Source organism: Littorina saxatilis, linkage group LG2, assembly GCF_037325665.1.
Source record: "Littorina saxatilis isolate snail1 linkage group LG2, US_GU_Lsax_2.0, whole genome shotgun sequence".
In the NCBI taxonomy this organism is placed as follows: domain Eukaryota; kingdom Metazoa; phylum Mollusca; class Gastropoda; order Littorinimorpha; family Littorinidae; genus Littorina; species Littorina saxatilis.
Window position 1 is genome coordinate 92,543,941 of NC_090246.1, and position 16,274 is coordinate 92,560,214.

Consider the following 16,274-nt stretch of genomic DNA (forward strand, 5'->3'; position numbering starts at 1 on the left):
GGGGGGGGGGGGGGGGGGGGAGTCTTACAAGGGGGGTTCCACTGTATCATGTATACATATTTGAAATCTTTGTACGCACATTTGGTAAGTCAACCACCCAAGCAGACAAACAGACGGAGCAAATATATTAAACCTTTTTTTGTTTCTTGTACATTTATTTATCATATCTGAACATTTAGCAATTGGAAACATCAGGACATGTAAATCTCACATACACACCACTAGTGCCACTTGCCTGCCATACCTCCTTCTTCTTCTTTGTTCATGGGCTTAGACTCCCACATTCACTCATGTTTTTAGCACGAGTGGATTTTTACGTGTATGACCGTTTTTACCCCGCCATTCAGGCAGCATACGGCGATTTCGGGGGAGGCATGCTGGGTATTTTCGTGTTTCTTTAACCCACCGAACTCTGACATGGATTACAGGATCTTTTTCGTGCGCACTTGGTCTTGTGCTTGCGTGTACACACGAAGGGGGTTAAGTCACTAGCAGGTCTGCACATAAGTTGACCTGGGAGATTGGAAAAATCTCCACTCTTAACCCACCAGGCGGCAGCGACCAGGATTCGAACTCACGACCTCCCGATTAGGAGGCCGACGTCTTACCACCACGCCACTGCATCCGTCGCCTGCCATACCAAAACCAGCCATCTTAAATTTTACAGCAACCAATCTCATGCACACACACACATGCAGACACACAGAACCAAATGCAAACATACACACACACACATACACCCATTAACGCATACACCCAAAAATACACGCATACAAACTTCAGTTTAACTTTCAAAATAAGCAGAGAACATTGGCCAACAAATTTATTGCACAGTATTAAGAATGTAGGAAGGCTGGAGTTCTCCAAACTTACACCAATCATTAGCCTTTAAAAGATACATATTCATACATGTAACACGAAACTCACACCAACAGCCTGTGCCACACAAAAACACATCTTGTTACGTTTCCGTGAACAACATACACCATCTACAATACATATGTGCACGTCCATGATACTGGGTAACAGCTATGGGCCATGAGCACTTTGACAAAATGTGTCAATAATCAAACTCAAAAGGCTTGTCCACATACAAAAGACCTGTTTTCAATCAGATATTCCAAAGACAAAAATTGGAAGGTTCTCGAGCATCTATTTCATCACAACACATTGACAATTGGGTGGGGTTGACTGCGTGAAGTCAGTTAGTGTGCTTTGCGTACATTACAGAAGGAAACAAAACCAAGCGAGATCGGAAAATCGTCTGCGTTTATCGCCAATCATTGATATTTTTGAAAGATCTATTGCTTAATTAATCAAGTAAGTTATAATCCAGCATACAAAATAATGTTGTAGCTGTAAAGTGTGCGCGTTAGTTCTTTAGACAATCATTCTCCCTGAAGCGTTTATGGAAACGAAAGTAACTTACGACAAGGCTTTTTTTCATTTCCATCTAAATCTGAAATAACAAAGTGTTATATTATTTTCTGTGTTTTTATTGGAAAAATGTGCCCCAACAAATGATCTTTGGTGTTTCTAACAAAAACACCAGTGCATAGAAGTGAGAAGCTTTGTTCATGTCCCACTTTCAAGCGCCATTTTGAGGCCATGCTTCGATAAACAAAAATATTAACAAGAAGAGCAAACGCTCGATCGAGTCACTTTCGCAGTTCTGAATATTATATGAGGCATCAGATGGACAGGAAGAAATTGCTATTCACAACACAATACAGATGTAAATAATTTGATGTAAAGAATAATCCTATAAAGTTTGAATCAAATCCGATGAATAGTTTCAGAGATATGATATTTCAATTTTTTTCCTTCAAGACATACCTGTGACCTTGAAAAAGGTCAAAGGTCACCAAAGCAGACGTCAAAGTGTAGAGGTCACTGGGAGTCACGTTCACATAAAATTTGAGCCCGGTCACTTTTATAGTTTCCGAGAAAAGCCCAACGTTAAGTTGTGTGTTGCCGAACAGAAAAGGCTAGTTATCTCCCTTGTTTTTCTGATAACGTTCGTAAAAGGCTACAGATGTAAATACTTTGATGTAAAGAATAATCCTACAAAGTTTCAATCACATCCGATGAACTTTGTCAAAGATATAAAATGTCTAATTTTTCCTTTGACGCTGACCTGTGACCTTGAAAAAGGTCAAAGGTCAACGAAACCATCGTTAAAGTGTAGAGGTCATTGGAGGTCACGACTAAACAAAATATGAGCCGGATCGCTTTGATAGTTTCCGAGAAAAGTCCAACGTTAAGGTGGTGTCTACGGACGGCCGGCCGGACGGCCGGCCGGACAGACTAACACTGACCGATTACATAGAGTCACTTTTTCTCAAGTGACTCAAAAACATTCACAAACACAACTTTTTTTGCAAACACGTTTTATTTCATGAGACAAAATTGTCATTCATCACATGAAACCATCAACTGAGTCCAAGGCTTTGTGCGAGCAAGTTATTTGACCTGCAAAGTTAGTCACTCACTGATTTTGTAATTGTTACCCAGTATCACGGAAGTGCACATATGGAAAATACAATTTATGTACTCACAGACCAAAACATTTCACAGATCCCATGGAAGCCCATATGCAGATAAACGGTTAAGCATAGTTTTCATTTCATGCAAATGAAGCACACACACACGCACACATGAAAACACACCCACCCACTTAAAATGTTCTTCCCCACCCTCTCTATCATCCCCTCACGAGTTATGTAATATGAAAGAATGCTGCTGCTTCTGTATGCTCTCCTTTTGTAGAGGACCTTCCTGGCATCACCACGGCAACCAGACATTTCTCTCGCAGCTTCTTCACAAGTTTTTTCAAATTCTTGTCCAGGTTCCTGAAGACAACCTGCAATTCAAACAGTACATTAATATTTTGTTTACAAATCCATACTTCCATGTTTTTTTTCTCTTTAACCCAAAAATGACATTGCAATAACAGACACAAAAGGGATTTCATTGTATTCTGAATCCAAAAATATATAAACTCAGCAAAAAATATTATTGCCCACATTTTTGCAACCCAACAAAAGCATTTATTGCTGTGCCATTTCATTCAAACTTGCTATTTAGCTCTGATTTGCAGGTGCTGTCTTTATAATGTTCAAATCAACACTTGTTTCCGGAGGGGACAGAAGTTAGAAATAAGAAACAAAGAAAAGCCATTACAAAGATAATTTAAAAACATATACACATCATAACTGACCATCATTAAAAGCATGCTAATTAAAGCATAAAGATTAATTCAACCAAAATCTGACAGTACAGTGGTACCTGTGATAAAAGGACACCCTTGAGACCAACCACAAGTGTCCCTACATTGCAGGTGGCCTGTCATGACAGGTATATTTTATAGAAATAATAGGCAAAGGAAAACGGGTGTTCTTTCCAGGGAGGTGTCCTCTCATTGGAGGGGCCTCACATCATAGGTACCACTGTAAATCAATTCACAGTATACAGTGGAACCCCCCAATTTAAGACTCCCTCCTTTTTAAGACCTTGTTTTCTCAGACTTTCTGTTCATAACCTCTGTACAATTACCCCCATTTTAAGACTCCCTCCTTTATAAGACCCGATTTTCAGATTTTTGGAGGGGGGGTTCCAATGTAGTACCTTTTTTTCTTCTGCAGACGGTTCCTTTGTTTCTGTGGCAACATCCTGGGACTCCAAGAGGTCAGCGAACTCAGCAAACACCGCCCAGGTGAATCTGGTGTCCTTGGCAGCTTTACGTGCTTCTTTGCGCGCCTGTCTGTCACTACTTGTAGCAAGACACTTCAAGCCTGGCTCCTCTTGGTACTTTGTCACCAGCTTCTCGCGTCCAATCATGCAAGCTGTTGAGAAGAAAAAGAATGTCACGGACTGGAATTCTTCTGACTACTGTGTTTTATAAGTTACTAGCAGTTAAGCCCGGCTTCGCCCGGGAGTAAGCGGAGCCCTGTAGCAATTTAAGACGCTCGCTATCCCATTATCATTAGCTTTACCTCCTTTGTTTGGATACAAAAAAAGAGTTATCTCCCTTACCTTCTAGAAATTTCCGGAACTGTCCAGTTAATTTTTCTTTCTTCATTTCTTCCCCTCATAGGAGCAATAGCGAGTCTCAAATATCACTGGCATGATGTGCTTGCTACAGGTGAACAGTAGGCACTGAACTGGTCTTGCACCATATAGGCTGTATTTAATAAATGGGAGGTCCATAATCTGAGAAAGGAAACAATGAATCAAGAAACTAAAACCCAGGTGCACATCTGCGGCACCTAGGGAGTGTACGTGCACACTATCTTGTTCCTGCCTCTTGCCATCTCAGAGGTATGGCGACCACAGACAAAAAAGAGTTATCTCCCTTACCTTCTGGAAATTTCCGGAACTGTCCAGTTAATTTTTCATTCTTCATTTCTTCCCCTCATAGGAGCAATAGCAAGTCTCTAATATCACTGGCATGATGTGCTTGCTACAGGTGAACAGTTATCTCCCTTACCTTCTAGAAATTTCCGGAACTGTCCAGTTAATTTTTCATTCTTCATTTCTTCCCCTCATAGGAGCAATAGCAAGTCTCTAATATCACTGGCATGATGTGCTTGCTACAGGTGAACAGTAGGCACTGAACTGATATTGCACCATATAGGCTGTATTCAATAAATGGGAGGTCCATAATCTGAGAAAGGAAACAATGAATCAAGAAACTAAAACCCAGGTGCACATCTGCGGCACCTAGGGAGTGTACGTGCACACTATCTTGTTCCTGCCTCTTGCCATCTCAGAGGTATGGCGACCACAGACACACACACACACACACACAGACAGACACTCTCTTTTATTATATGTATAGATTTGGGCCGAACTGAAGCTCCACAAGTTGGTTTTTTTAATGTTTACACAGCACAGAGATTCCAAATCGTGTTCTCAGATTCCAAACTGACTTTAATGATTAAAATACAAAAACTTAAACAAGTACATAAATTATTTACAAAACGTGATCTTAAACTGTAAAACAGGTCAAGGCTAATGAGTCCGAGGGCAGTAGCCCTTTCTTTGTAATCATACTAATGGAATGAAAGGCAGAAACTGCTAGCAGTAATTGCTGCACACTCTTGCTGAAAGCAAAATCTGAAAGCTTGATCTAGAAAAACTGAATCTTTCAAAGAAATTAATCCCTTTCTCCACTCTCACGAAACAATGAAAATGGCATGCCTTATTACAACAGTTCACTAATATGCAAGACCTAAAAATGGAGTAGGATACTTTCTGATGCATTTAACACTACAAATCCCTATATTGTCTGTGTTCAGTTTGCCCCAGGGGGCAAAGTTTCCCTGATTCTGATGGACATATTCTTCTAACAAGAGGCGAAGCCTTCAAAGCTCACGTAAGAAATCGACACAAACTCAATCACTCCGTCACACATACACACACACAGTAAGCATAGGTGACACGGTGCAAGAGTGTGAGACACTAGATCTAGATCTGTCTGTCTGTAGCCTACTTACGGGGACACGACTGCCAGATGGCCAGATCGACACTGCGCTTTTGACAGCGCTTCCTCGCGCAGACACTGGGAAACACGCTGTGGTAACCTGTAGGAAATCTCCTTTGGTATCTTCTTTATCTATTTTTCTGGAGCTACGAAACCGAACAATGTGAAATCGTCTTCTCCGAATCGGCGAACTGCAGCTCGGTGATAACTGTATCTATACCACAATCCTTCACGCGATCTGACCTAACCTTGACCCCTGACCTGGTCTACATACCACACACGACACAAACCCCCCACCACCCGTTTTCTTTGGATACACACTTTAACTACATACGTGCCGACGAAATGTTGATCATTGCTTCAATATTTTGAAGCTGTTGCTTGGATAATAACCAGGAAAAATTAGTATTTCGGTGTTCAGTCAAATGTTAAAGTTTCTACCACAGACATACATACATACGCACGCACGCACAGACAGACAAAAGTTAGCATCGCATAGGCTACACTTATGTGAGCCAAAAACCACAGCAAAACATGAATTTGATACACAGGGGTTAGAAAGCTATATCACATAGTTTAACCTTCAATATTCCTGCAGTCCAGGAAATCAAACAGACTGCACATCATGACGCCGACTTTAGCTGCCCCAGGCAGGGTTTGCTGATTTTTTGACCTTGTAGTTGACGAAAGAGGGTTCCGTGTGACCTCAGTCTGAGGGTTGTTCAGCGACTGATTACTCTCACTGAAAGACTCCATGTTAGGCATGGTGATTCCTCCCAGCACTGCATCCCCAAACTCCAAACCTGTACATTGAAACAATAACTAATCATTTTAATTCACACACACACACACACACACACACACACACACACACACACACACACACACACACACTGCATCCCCAAACTCCAAACCTGTACATTGAATCAATAACTAAACATTTTTATTTACCATGCAGAACCTTACACAGAGAGAGTGGAAACACACACACATGTAAGCACAAACACATAAACACACCACACACACACACTGGTTTATGTTGCATGGTACACAAATAAATACATCCAGACATGAACTCAAGCACAGATGTGCAGACCAGATAAATGACAAAGACAAGGATAAGTACATGAACATGCATTTAAACTCTCCCCTCTCTCTCCATTTCTGTCACTCACTCTCTCTGTCTGTCTCTTTTTCCCCTACGGACTTCTCGAACTTTCTCTCTCTCACTCTTAATCACCTTTGCTGAGTTTGAACTTGACCAAATCGATGGTTGCAATGGCATCTTCAGAAGAACAGTGGCCTGCACTTGAGTCTTGAATGACCTTCCTGTAAATAAGGTATTCTTTGTAATGGTTTAAAAGGCTTCCTCAAGTCAAAGGATACATTCAGAATGAAAAACTATCAGTTAAGTCACAGTATAAGACTTTAAGAACCACAGAATGCAAAACAATAAGCCAAAAAACTTGTTCACTTTCAGGAACGTATTTGCTCTTGACAAGTCTCATCTCTTTAAAACAGGACCAAAATGCTGCATAAGCAAAGCAGTCAAAAAACAAAAAGACCACACAGAAAAGTCTTAAAAAAGTCTTAACAATCTCAATCAATAGCTTGTGTCTGCTAAGAAAAATACAAGAAAGAAAGAACAAGTCGCGTAAGGCGAAAATACAACATTTAGTCAAGTAGCTGTCGAACTCACAGAATGAAACTGAACGCAATGCAACGCAGCAAGACCGTATACTCGTAGCATCGTCAGTCCACCGCTCATGGCAAAGGCAGTGAAATTGACAAGAAGAGCGGGGTAGTAGTTGCGCTGAGAAGGATAGCACGCTTTTCTGTACCTCTCTTCGTTTTAAATTTCAGAGCTTGTTTTTAATCCAAATATAACATATTGATATGTTTTTGGAATCAGAAAATGATGGAGAATAAGATGAACGTAAATTTGGATCGTTTTATAAAAAAAATATTTTTTTTACAAATTTCAGATTTTTAATGACCAAAGTCATTAATTAATTTTTAAGCCACCAAGCTGAAATGCAATACCGAAGTCCGGGCTTTGTCGGAGATTACTTGACCAAAATTTCAACCAATTTGGTTAAAAAATTAGAGCGTGACAGTGCCGCCTCAACTTTCACGAAAAGCCGGATATGACGTCATCAAAGACATTTATCAAAAAAATGAGAACTCTCATGTCAAATTTCATAAAGATCGGTCCAGTAGTTTAGTCTGAATCGCTCTACACACACACACAGACACACAGACATACATACACCACGACCCTCGTCTCGATTCCCCCCTCTACGTTAAAACATTTAGTCAAAACTTGACTAAATGTAAAAAGAAAAAGTTGCACTCGGATGACCCTTTGCAGATGACCAGGTCCAAAACTGACGACACAGACAACATTTAGGTGTGAAGGAACAGTAGAAGAATATCCACTCACCCCAGAAAGTGCCAGGAAAGTCGCTTGAGTCCACACTTAACTCTTCTGTTTCCTGATAGGTTGTAGATGACACTTGTGTCAATGACGTAAGGATGGAAGATCTGGAAAAGTGGGAACAGCAAAATACTTCAATGAGCAATGATGGTAACAGTGTGGACGTACATGTGTGTGGGTGTGTGTGTGTGTGTTTGCATGTGTGTGTGTGTGTATGTGCGTGTCCCCTTTCTCTGTATAAGGCTCTGTGCTTGCATGGCACGATGTCCCCATGTGTCCAGGTCATCAACAAGTACACATGTATCAAAAAAGTGTGCTGACCAACTAAAGCTATGTACAGAATTCTCCAATTTTATAACATTTTTGCATGAAAGCTACGAAACCAGTTTTCAAGCTCAACAAACCAATTACAAAATATGCCTCTATCACAAGAATGGCATGAAATACCTTGAGAGCGTTCAGATCATTGCATAAAGACTGGCCGCACAAGATGGCATCAGGAGGGAGAAGGTGGGCAATCTCACGCTGGACATACTCCAAGCGTTTGGTCACAGGGTCCAGCATCTTCTTTGTGATACCGCTGTACCTGTTGTTTAATTCAAGAGACTCATTAAGAACAGATCAGTATTACAGAGAAGCTTATCTACTGCGCTAAAATTCAGATTAATTTCTCAATGAAACCCTGAAAATGAACAAGAAGAATGAAAGAAAGAAATAGAACATTGTGTAATCTCAATTTCTCTGTTTGATTTCAAACCAAAAGCTCTCTATCCCAGCCTTCTCCTTACCTTGTCAAGTAATTGATGATGCCATTGTACGGTTTCACGAGCTCATCATACACGACTTCACCTTTCTCGTTGACAATAGACACACGGGTCAGCTCTTGCTTCATAACGGTGGTAAGACACTGAAACAAAGACATGCAGTTTTATAAATGTTCAGTGTAAGTTTCTCCAAGAAGTAATATCTATTCTGCTCCTTTCTTGCATTCACAGTTAAGCAACAGAAATGATATATAAAAAAAAAGAATACCGAATTCTTTTGTTTTTCAACTTTGTTCATCTCACCACAGTCACTTTGTTATTCAGATTATAAAAAAACATATAAGCATTGTATATTTTCGGTGCAACTGACATCAATTCTTTCAATCTGCATAGAAGAGTATGAACTTTTTTTTACTTTGATAAAGGAGGAATTCAACGGAATTGTTAACCCTAGGCAGTTGTATGGCAGTTGAACAAAGGATATTTAAAACTTACCATTTCACAGTCCAGAGCAAAGAGCGGGCTTTCCTTTGTGGCAGGCTCATACTGCATTTTGGTATTTATAAACCCTGGGTACCGAGATGCAGCATCTGTAACACATATTTTTTCAAATGTAATATTAGCATGTTTGCTCTATATGCATAGCAAATCACTACTAAAACCACAGATTCTCTAGAAAAACTTTTGTTTTCTGTAAACAAGTTATGATCTTTAATCTGCACCATTTGAACCTGCTGGAGGCATGCTAGAACGGCTGTAATAATTTGAGGCTATACATTGAATTACAAAATACATGTACAACAGTAAAATGAATGATGAAGCCATTCAGCTTCAAAATCTCTTACTGTCAAACCGTACAGAATTAAAAAACAAGCAAGGTATGTTATAATGTGAAAAAACAATATGATACAGTCACTGATCTTTGACCCAGCGGTCTTTTAAGTGGACAGACAAACACTTATGATACGTAAAATAAACTTATCTGACAAATTGTCCAGAAGCTTGTTCGGAAGACACAAGCGAGACTGAGAGTGAGACAATGATATTTGTGGATGTCAAACAGTTCTATGGAAGAAAAACTGAGCATATGAAACACAGAGTAACCTTGTCGTTCCTGTACCAATCTCTTCATCCCAGTGAAGATGAAAATTACACTTACCTTCATCGCCAGGCATGGGATACTTTTCTTCCACCATCTGACTTGTACTCAGCAGTAACTGCACTGGGGAAATGACCTTGGTTTCAGCTCCATCTTCGTCATTCACCACACCTGGGTCAGCATCCTGCACATATTTATTTTCTCTTTTAAAATCTTTGCAACCCTCTTGGGCGGGGATATAGCTCAGTTGGTAGCGCGCTGGATTTGTATTCAGTTGGCCGCTGTCAGCGTGAGTTCGATCCCAGGTTCGGCGGAAATTTATTTCACAGAGTCAACTTTGTGTGCAGACTCTCTTCGGTGTCCGAACCTCCCCCCGTGTACACTACATTGGGTGTGCACGTTAAAGATCCCACGATTGACAAAAGGGTCTTTCCTGGCAAAATTGCTTAGGCACAGTTAATAATTGTCTACCTATACCCGTGTGACTTGGAATAATAGGCCGTGAAAGGTAAATATGCGCCGAAATGGCTGCAATCTACTGGACGTATAAAATTTCATCTCACACGGCATCACTGCAGAGCGCCTAGAACTGTACCCACGGAATATGCGCGATATAAGACTCATTGATTGATTGATTGATTGATTGATAAACCCAAATTTTTTTTACTAATCACTCTGTTTGCTAGCACACTTGCCAGTTCCTTTCTCTTTATTATACCTTTAACTTCATCATTTACAGTGGAACATTGATGTCATGTATCCTCCTTTGTGAGTACCATCCCATCCTCTGCCTCTTTCTCTACATTAATGTCTCTGTCATCAACCATACTTCTGCTACATTGATGTCCTTTGGCGTCCTCCGTTGGCGAAATGGTGAAACTTATTTCAAAATCGCCCAAAACTTGTCAATGATTTCGGTAGGATTGCTAGCTTTTTTTCAAGATGGGGGGAAGGTAATACCAAGGATTTTTTTTTTTTTAACTTTCTGAAAGTTGCTGAATTTTTTGGCAGCGATTTTGGCAAATTTGCTGAAGAAACTAAATCCTGGTAACATTCCTGTCCTGTACTGGCAACCAGACCACTGTCTTTCTCTTCACTACTGACCCCACCACTGTTTTTCTTTGCATTACAATCTCTGTGCCTTTGCCACACTGGTATGTAGTCTACTCTGAATCCCTCCTGTTACCTTTTCACTCTTGATCACTCCAGAGATCTCCTTGCTGTTCACCATCCCTGCATCAGCGTTTTGGTTGCTCTTGTTTTTTTGACCGGCATCAGCATTTTGGTTGCTCTTCTTATCTTGATCGCTACTCCATTCGTATTTGGTGTATCCTTCGATGTTCGCTGGCAATGGAAAGTTGGCTTGCACAGGAAACACCACCTTCTTGCCATGTCTTTGTGATATTTGCCCATTGTTCTCTGTGAAAAAACAGAGGATTTAAAATGCTGATTTCCAAAGCACTTGCTACATAGTCTAAACAGAAAGTTAACAAGAGCGTACGTTACCACATCTTAAGTTGACAACATGATCCAAATTCCATTAGTCTGCAAAAGGCTGAACAAATACTTACTTCTGACAACCTCCTGTAGTTGTTGTTTTGTTAGTGGAACGGCGTACAGGTCCACATCAAGACTGCTGAAGTATGAGCTGGGACTAACCAGTCTGACTCTCAGATTCTGTTGAAAGATAAAAAGCAAAGCAAAGTCTTGCCATTAGCTTGACTGGGGGTAAAAAAACTGTTGTATTTGCACATAGTTTCATTGCAAATCCAGCATTGCAGTCTGAAAATTACAACAAAGGTGGTAGTGCAAGAAGCAGTTAAGTAGAAAGTCTGTGTCTAAAAGTATGTTAAAAAGCTTCACATAGTGAAACCTCTGTGTCTAAAAGTATGTTAAAAAGCTTCACATTGTGAAACCTGTGTCTAAAAGTATGTTTGTTTGTTTGTTTGTTTGTTTATTTGTTGCTTAAGGGCTCAGTTACACCTAAACCGGGGGTCAGTTTTGTGTCCACTACCACAACAGCTAAATACTGATGGATTGTGTTCAAACTTGGCCTATGGAAAGGTTATTAGTTGTACTTCTGTATTATATACAGTTTTAAGCAATAAAGTGTTTGCAAAGATATGATAAATTAATTAAATAAAAAAATCAAACGGAACGCCCCGAATGAACGGTAAGGTCATGTTGGAAAAAATATCTTCACACACAGTCAACTGAACAGAACAAAACTCTACAAATCCACAGACAAGACTTGTATCTGGTTTGTGAACCTCAAATACAGTTGCTGCTGGGTAATTTTATCAATTTAGTGATGGGGTCAGTCCGACACTTTTTTTTAACAAAAAATCAATTGATACACATCCCTCTAATTAAAAAGGTAGAGTACACAGACTTAAAATTGAGGTTCACAAACCAGCCCTATGTGTAAGTAGAACACACACAAACTGACAAAGTTTTAGGTCAATATCTTAAAAAACAAAAAAGTTATGCTGTCCTGAGCGGTCGAACAGTGTATTTTTCGGACAAAAAAGTGGCCGTCAAAATCCATGGTGACGGCCAAAAAACACAAATCTACTCACAGTGGCTGGCCTCTGCTTGTTTAATATCCACCTGCCATGTAAGGAACTCCCTCCACTGCAACCAGTTCTTCTTCTCTTCCCAGTCTCCTCAATCTCTGTGCTCTTCTGATTCACTTGAATCACTGGATGGCAGCTTGTACAAGTTCAAAAGTTTCCTTTCTGAACATGTAGGCGTGGCACTTTGCAAAATCGTGTCTTCAGCATCAGGTACAATGTCAACAGTTTCTGCATTTTCATTCAATACCATGGGTTGAATTTCAGAAGATGTTGATTCACTGGACTTGTTTTGCTTCTTCGTGTGCTGATTCCCGGCAAATTTACGTTTCTTTCTCTTCGTGCCCCGCAGTTTGAGATCAGAAGGCATTCTGACAGCCTTCACCGATGTAAACCTCACAAAACCTTGAAAAAATAACTGAAAAAACCTTCGAAACACGCTCTCAGTCGAAGAATTTGAAGAAACGGAAGTGGTTGTTTGCAGGGAGCATACATTATTTCCCTTGAATAGGGAGTAGCTCATTATTTTTGTGCGAAAGCTGTCAGCCTGAAATTTGAAAGTTGGGGGAGAAAATGGCGTCTGTAGCGTTCAGACCCCCCTCACTAAAAAAAAAAAAAAAAAAAAATTATATTTATAAAAAAAAAGGAAGACTGTGTGTGAAAATATATTCATTTTGCTACATAAAACATTCAAAGACTAAGTAAAACAAAAATAAGTGATTTTTTTCAACATTTCAGGTGTAACTGAGCCCTTAACGTCCAGCCGACTATGCAGAGCCATATCAGGACGAGGAAGGGGGGGATGAAGGGGGCCACTTGTCAAGCGATTCCTGTTTACAAATGCACTAACCCATTACTTGTGTCCCAGCAGGCTTTAGTAAAACTAAATTAATACCTACTGGAAGATTACCAGTTTCCAGTATGTTAAAATAGGCTTAACCTATCTACTGCTGGACTTACATCAAAACACTAACAGATTAAACTATACATGAATCGCGAGACAAGCAGCAAGAGAAGAGATTTTTGGAAAAAATACAGGTGAATGAGCAAGAAGGCAGAAAAAAGAAAAGAATTCATGAAGAAAAAGAGAGCATGACAGGAAAGAGGAACCAAAAATCTACCTAACAGCAAACTAGAAAGCTCCTGCGGTTCCAAAAACAGGAGGGGCCTTTAATTTCATAACCGCAGTGCCCCACTGCGGGACTAAAAGTATGTTAAAAAGCTTCACATAGTAAAACCTCTGTGTATAAAAGTATGTTAAAAAGCTTCACATAGTGAAACCTCTGTGTCTAAAAGTATGTTAAAAAGCTTCACATAGTGAAACCTCAGTTATAACATCCTTCATCTTAAGCTTAAGACTCCCCCCCCCCCCCCCCCCCCCTACATTAAAATCTGATTTTCTGAGACTTTCTCTTCACATCATAGCTTCAGTAAATTCGCCTCTGTTTAAAGACTCTCTCTCTCTATTAAGACTAATATTTAACAGATTTTTATTTTAGGCCACAACATAAAGGAACCACTTTACCACTGAGGAATAAATCAATGCCCCACAGTCATCCAAAATAGAGGCCTGTCAAACTAACGCATACCTCCTTAAATGTTTCACAGAGAAATGGAAAGCAGTCCTGATTCTGCTTGAAGTCTGTAGCACTGACGTCACCCAGGACCACAAGCACCAGAGAGGACATCTTGCCCGAGCGCTTCAGGCAACACCATCTGTCACACAGGTATACATAACATTTGTTCGAAGAAAGAAAATCTTTAGCGTATAAACACCCATCTCATATCCAAAATAGTCACTAGTACGTGGGACATTAACAGTAACTTAGCATAGCATACTGCATAGCAGAAAGAAAAAATACACAGGCGTCTTTCATTTCTTTCTCCTTTAAACCTAGAATTCAGCCCTGGACACACCAACAGACAAATTAACTGACACGCAACCACACATATGCAGACAAATGGGTACACTTCTTCATGAATCTGACTACAAATTTTGTAAATATTTAACATTAACTCTCTAAATCATACCCTGGCACATTGCAGAACTGTCCCCTCTGGAGGGCAAAGATCAACAGAGTCTGAAGTTCAATTACAGACAACCGTGGCAGGTGTGGCGCTTTTCCTTTGTCAGATGGAGAAGTTTCAGACTCGTTGCTCAATTGAACATTATTTTGAGTCAGGAACAATTTTGGTCTTTCCTGAAAACAACATACACAAAATCATTTTGTTAACCAGTAATCTATGCGTAATACAATCTTATGTAAGTTGTAACTAGTTTTATTCCATTAATCTGAAAGATTCTTTATTGACACATCACAGGAAGACACCTATACAAAATGTTATTCATCTTTATTTATTTATGACTACCCCCAGATGAACACACACACACAGACCCCCCCCCCCCCCCCCCCCGCCCCCCACACACACACACATTTAATCAAGTGATTCATGACCTGGTGCCTGATTTGTAAGCCAAACCAACAAAGATAAGCAAGTTTTAAGCAACATTAGATTTAGAGCAAATTAAGTCAGAATGAAGTTGTGATAAAAGTAAAAGGTTAAAAAAAAAGAAGTAAAAACAAGAACAGCCACTTACCATTGCAGCTTTCTGCTGGGCTTTCCTTGCCAAGTAGTACTCATCATACACCTTGGCTGGAACAGACTCTGCATCTTTCTTTGGCTGGTCACCAATTCCATTGATGCCCGAGGAACCTGGTGATGATGAGCTGTCTGGATGTAAGCATTTCTTTTTTGCTGCTGGTTCTCCTTCTGCATTGTTGGCGGACCTCTGAAATCGAATTAATCTGGTAAGGAAATGGTGCAGTTTGCATGCACTTCATGAGCATTTTGAGAGAATTTAGCATCCATCAGATCTGTTTCGAAACAGATAATAAAAAAAAAGTAACATACCATCCAACACCTGACTGATGTAGATTATGCTGATATATTATAAATCAGGAATGTCGATAACCTATGTCAACTGTTTGTTGACTTCACTTTAGCTTAGGCTATATAAATCAATTAAAAAAAATGTTTCCATTAAAATAAATCAAAACAAACATATATATATATAAATATAGCCAATCACCCCGTCCCTTTGGATCTGACTCTCTTCGCCCTATTTTGTGTTGCTCAGGACACTGTACTCTTGATGTGTGTATCATTGTATGTGACTAGTTCGGCTAGTTCTTGCAATCTGACTCATCATTCAACTCCAACACCACCACTGTTTATAGCCTACTTTATAGACACTGAAAATAATATACGTATCCCCTGAGCTTATCCCTCCCCACCATCTCTGACTCTATCTTTTTCTGTCTGTCTCTCAAAGTTTTCGTCTGTGAGTTGTCCAAAGGTGAACCTGAATGAAATTAAAAGGTTGCTGTCCTATGTCAACTGAGACTGTGTGTGTGCGTGTGTGTGTGTACTTCAATACTTGCTGCAGCCATGCGGTCAACGGGTTTGTTTGTTTGCTTAACGCCCAGTCGACCACGAAGAGCCATATCAGGGCGGTGCTGCTATGACATATACCGTGCGCCACACACAAGACAGAAGTCGCAGCACAGACTTCATGTCTCACCCAGTCACATTATTCTGACACCGGACCAACCAGTCCTAGCACTAAGTACTAACCCTAGCACTAGCAGCCACTAGATTGCCAATTTTAAAGTCGGTCAACCGGTGACAGAATCATTTTTAAGTATTGACAGACGAAAGAATGTATGCTTACTGTGTCGTGCGCTTTTCTTTTTTCGTGTTGTACCACTTCTTTCGTATCTTTTGCCATGGTGATCGTCCACTTTCTACTTCTGTAGATTTTCTTCGGCCATGTGCTTTCGTGTTGGTCTGTTTTGGGCTCCGGTATATAGACATCCTCTTTTTACCACTATCTGAAATAACAGTCTTAAACAAT

General features: G+C 40.1%; 1 protein-coding gene across 1 annotated transcript; it reads right to left on the bottom strand.

The window, feature by feature from the left end:
- Positions 1-771: 771 nt before the first annotated feature.
- On the bottom strand, positions 772-16,224 carry LOC138960164 (uncharacterized). Its single transcript, XM_070331926.1, has 15 exons — positions 16,092-16,224; positions 14,958-15,149; positions 14,390-14,559; positions 13,948-14,074; positions 11,357-11,462; positions 10,972-11,204; positions 9,846-9,969; positions 9,182-9,276; positions 8,711-8,829; positions 8,370-8,508; positions 7,929-8,029; positions 6,726-6,814; positions 6,067-6,288; positions 3,628-3,845; positions 772-2,863 (listed from the first exon to the last, which is right to left on the bottom strand). The coding sequence occupies exons 1-15, from the start codon at positions 16,146-16,148 to the stop codon at positions 2,720-2,722; spliced, it is 2,136 nt and encodes a 711-aa protein (XP_070188027.1). The 5' UTR covers positions 16,149-16,224; the 3' UTR covers positions 772-2,719.
- Between the last annotated feature and the right edge of the window lie 50 nt (positions 16,225-16,274).

Coding starts and splice junctions, on each gene's coding strand:
- LOC138960164 (XM_070331926.1), bottom strand. CDS start 16,148: ATGGCAAAAGATACGAAAGAAGTGGTACAACACGAAAAAAGAAAAGCG. Junction 9,970..10,971: donor GAGTGATCAAGAGTGAAAAG/GTAACAGGAGGG, acceptor AAATATGTGCAG/GATGCTGACCCAGGTGTGGT. Junction 8,830..9,181: donor TTGCTCTGGACTGTGAAATG/GTAAGTTTTAAA, acceptor TCTTTGTTTCAG/TGTCTTACCACCGTTATGAA.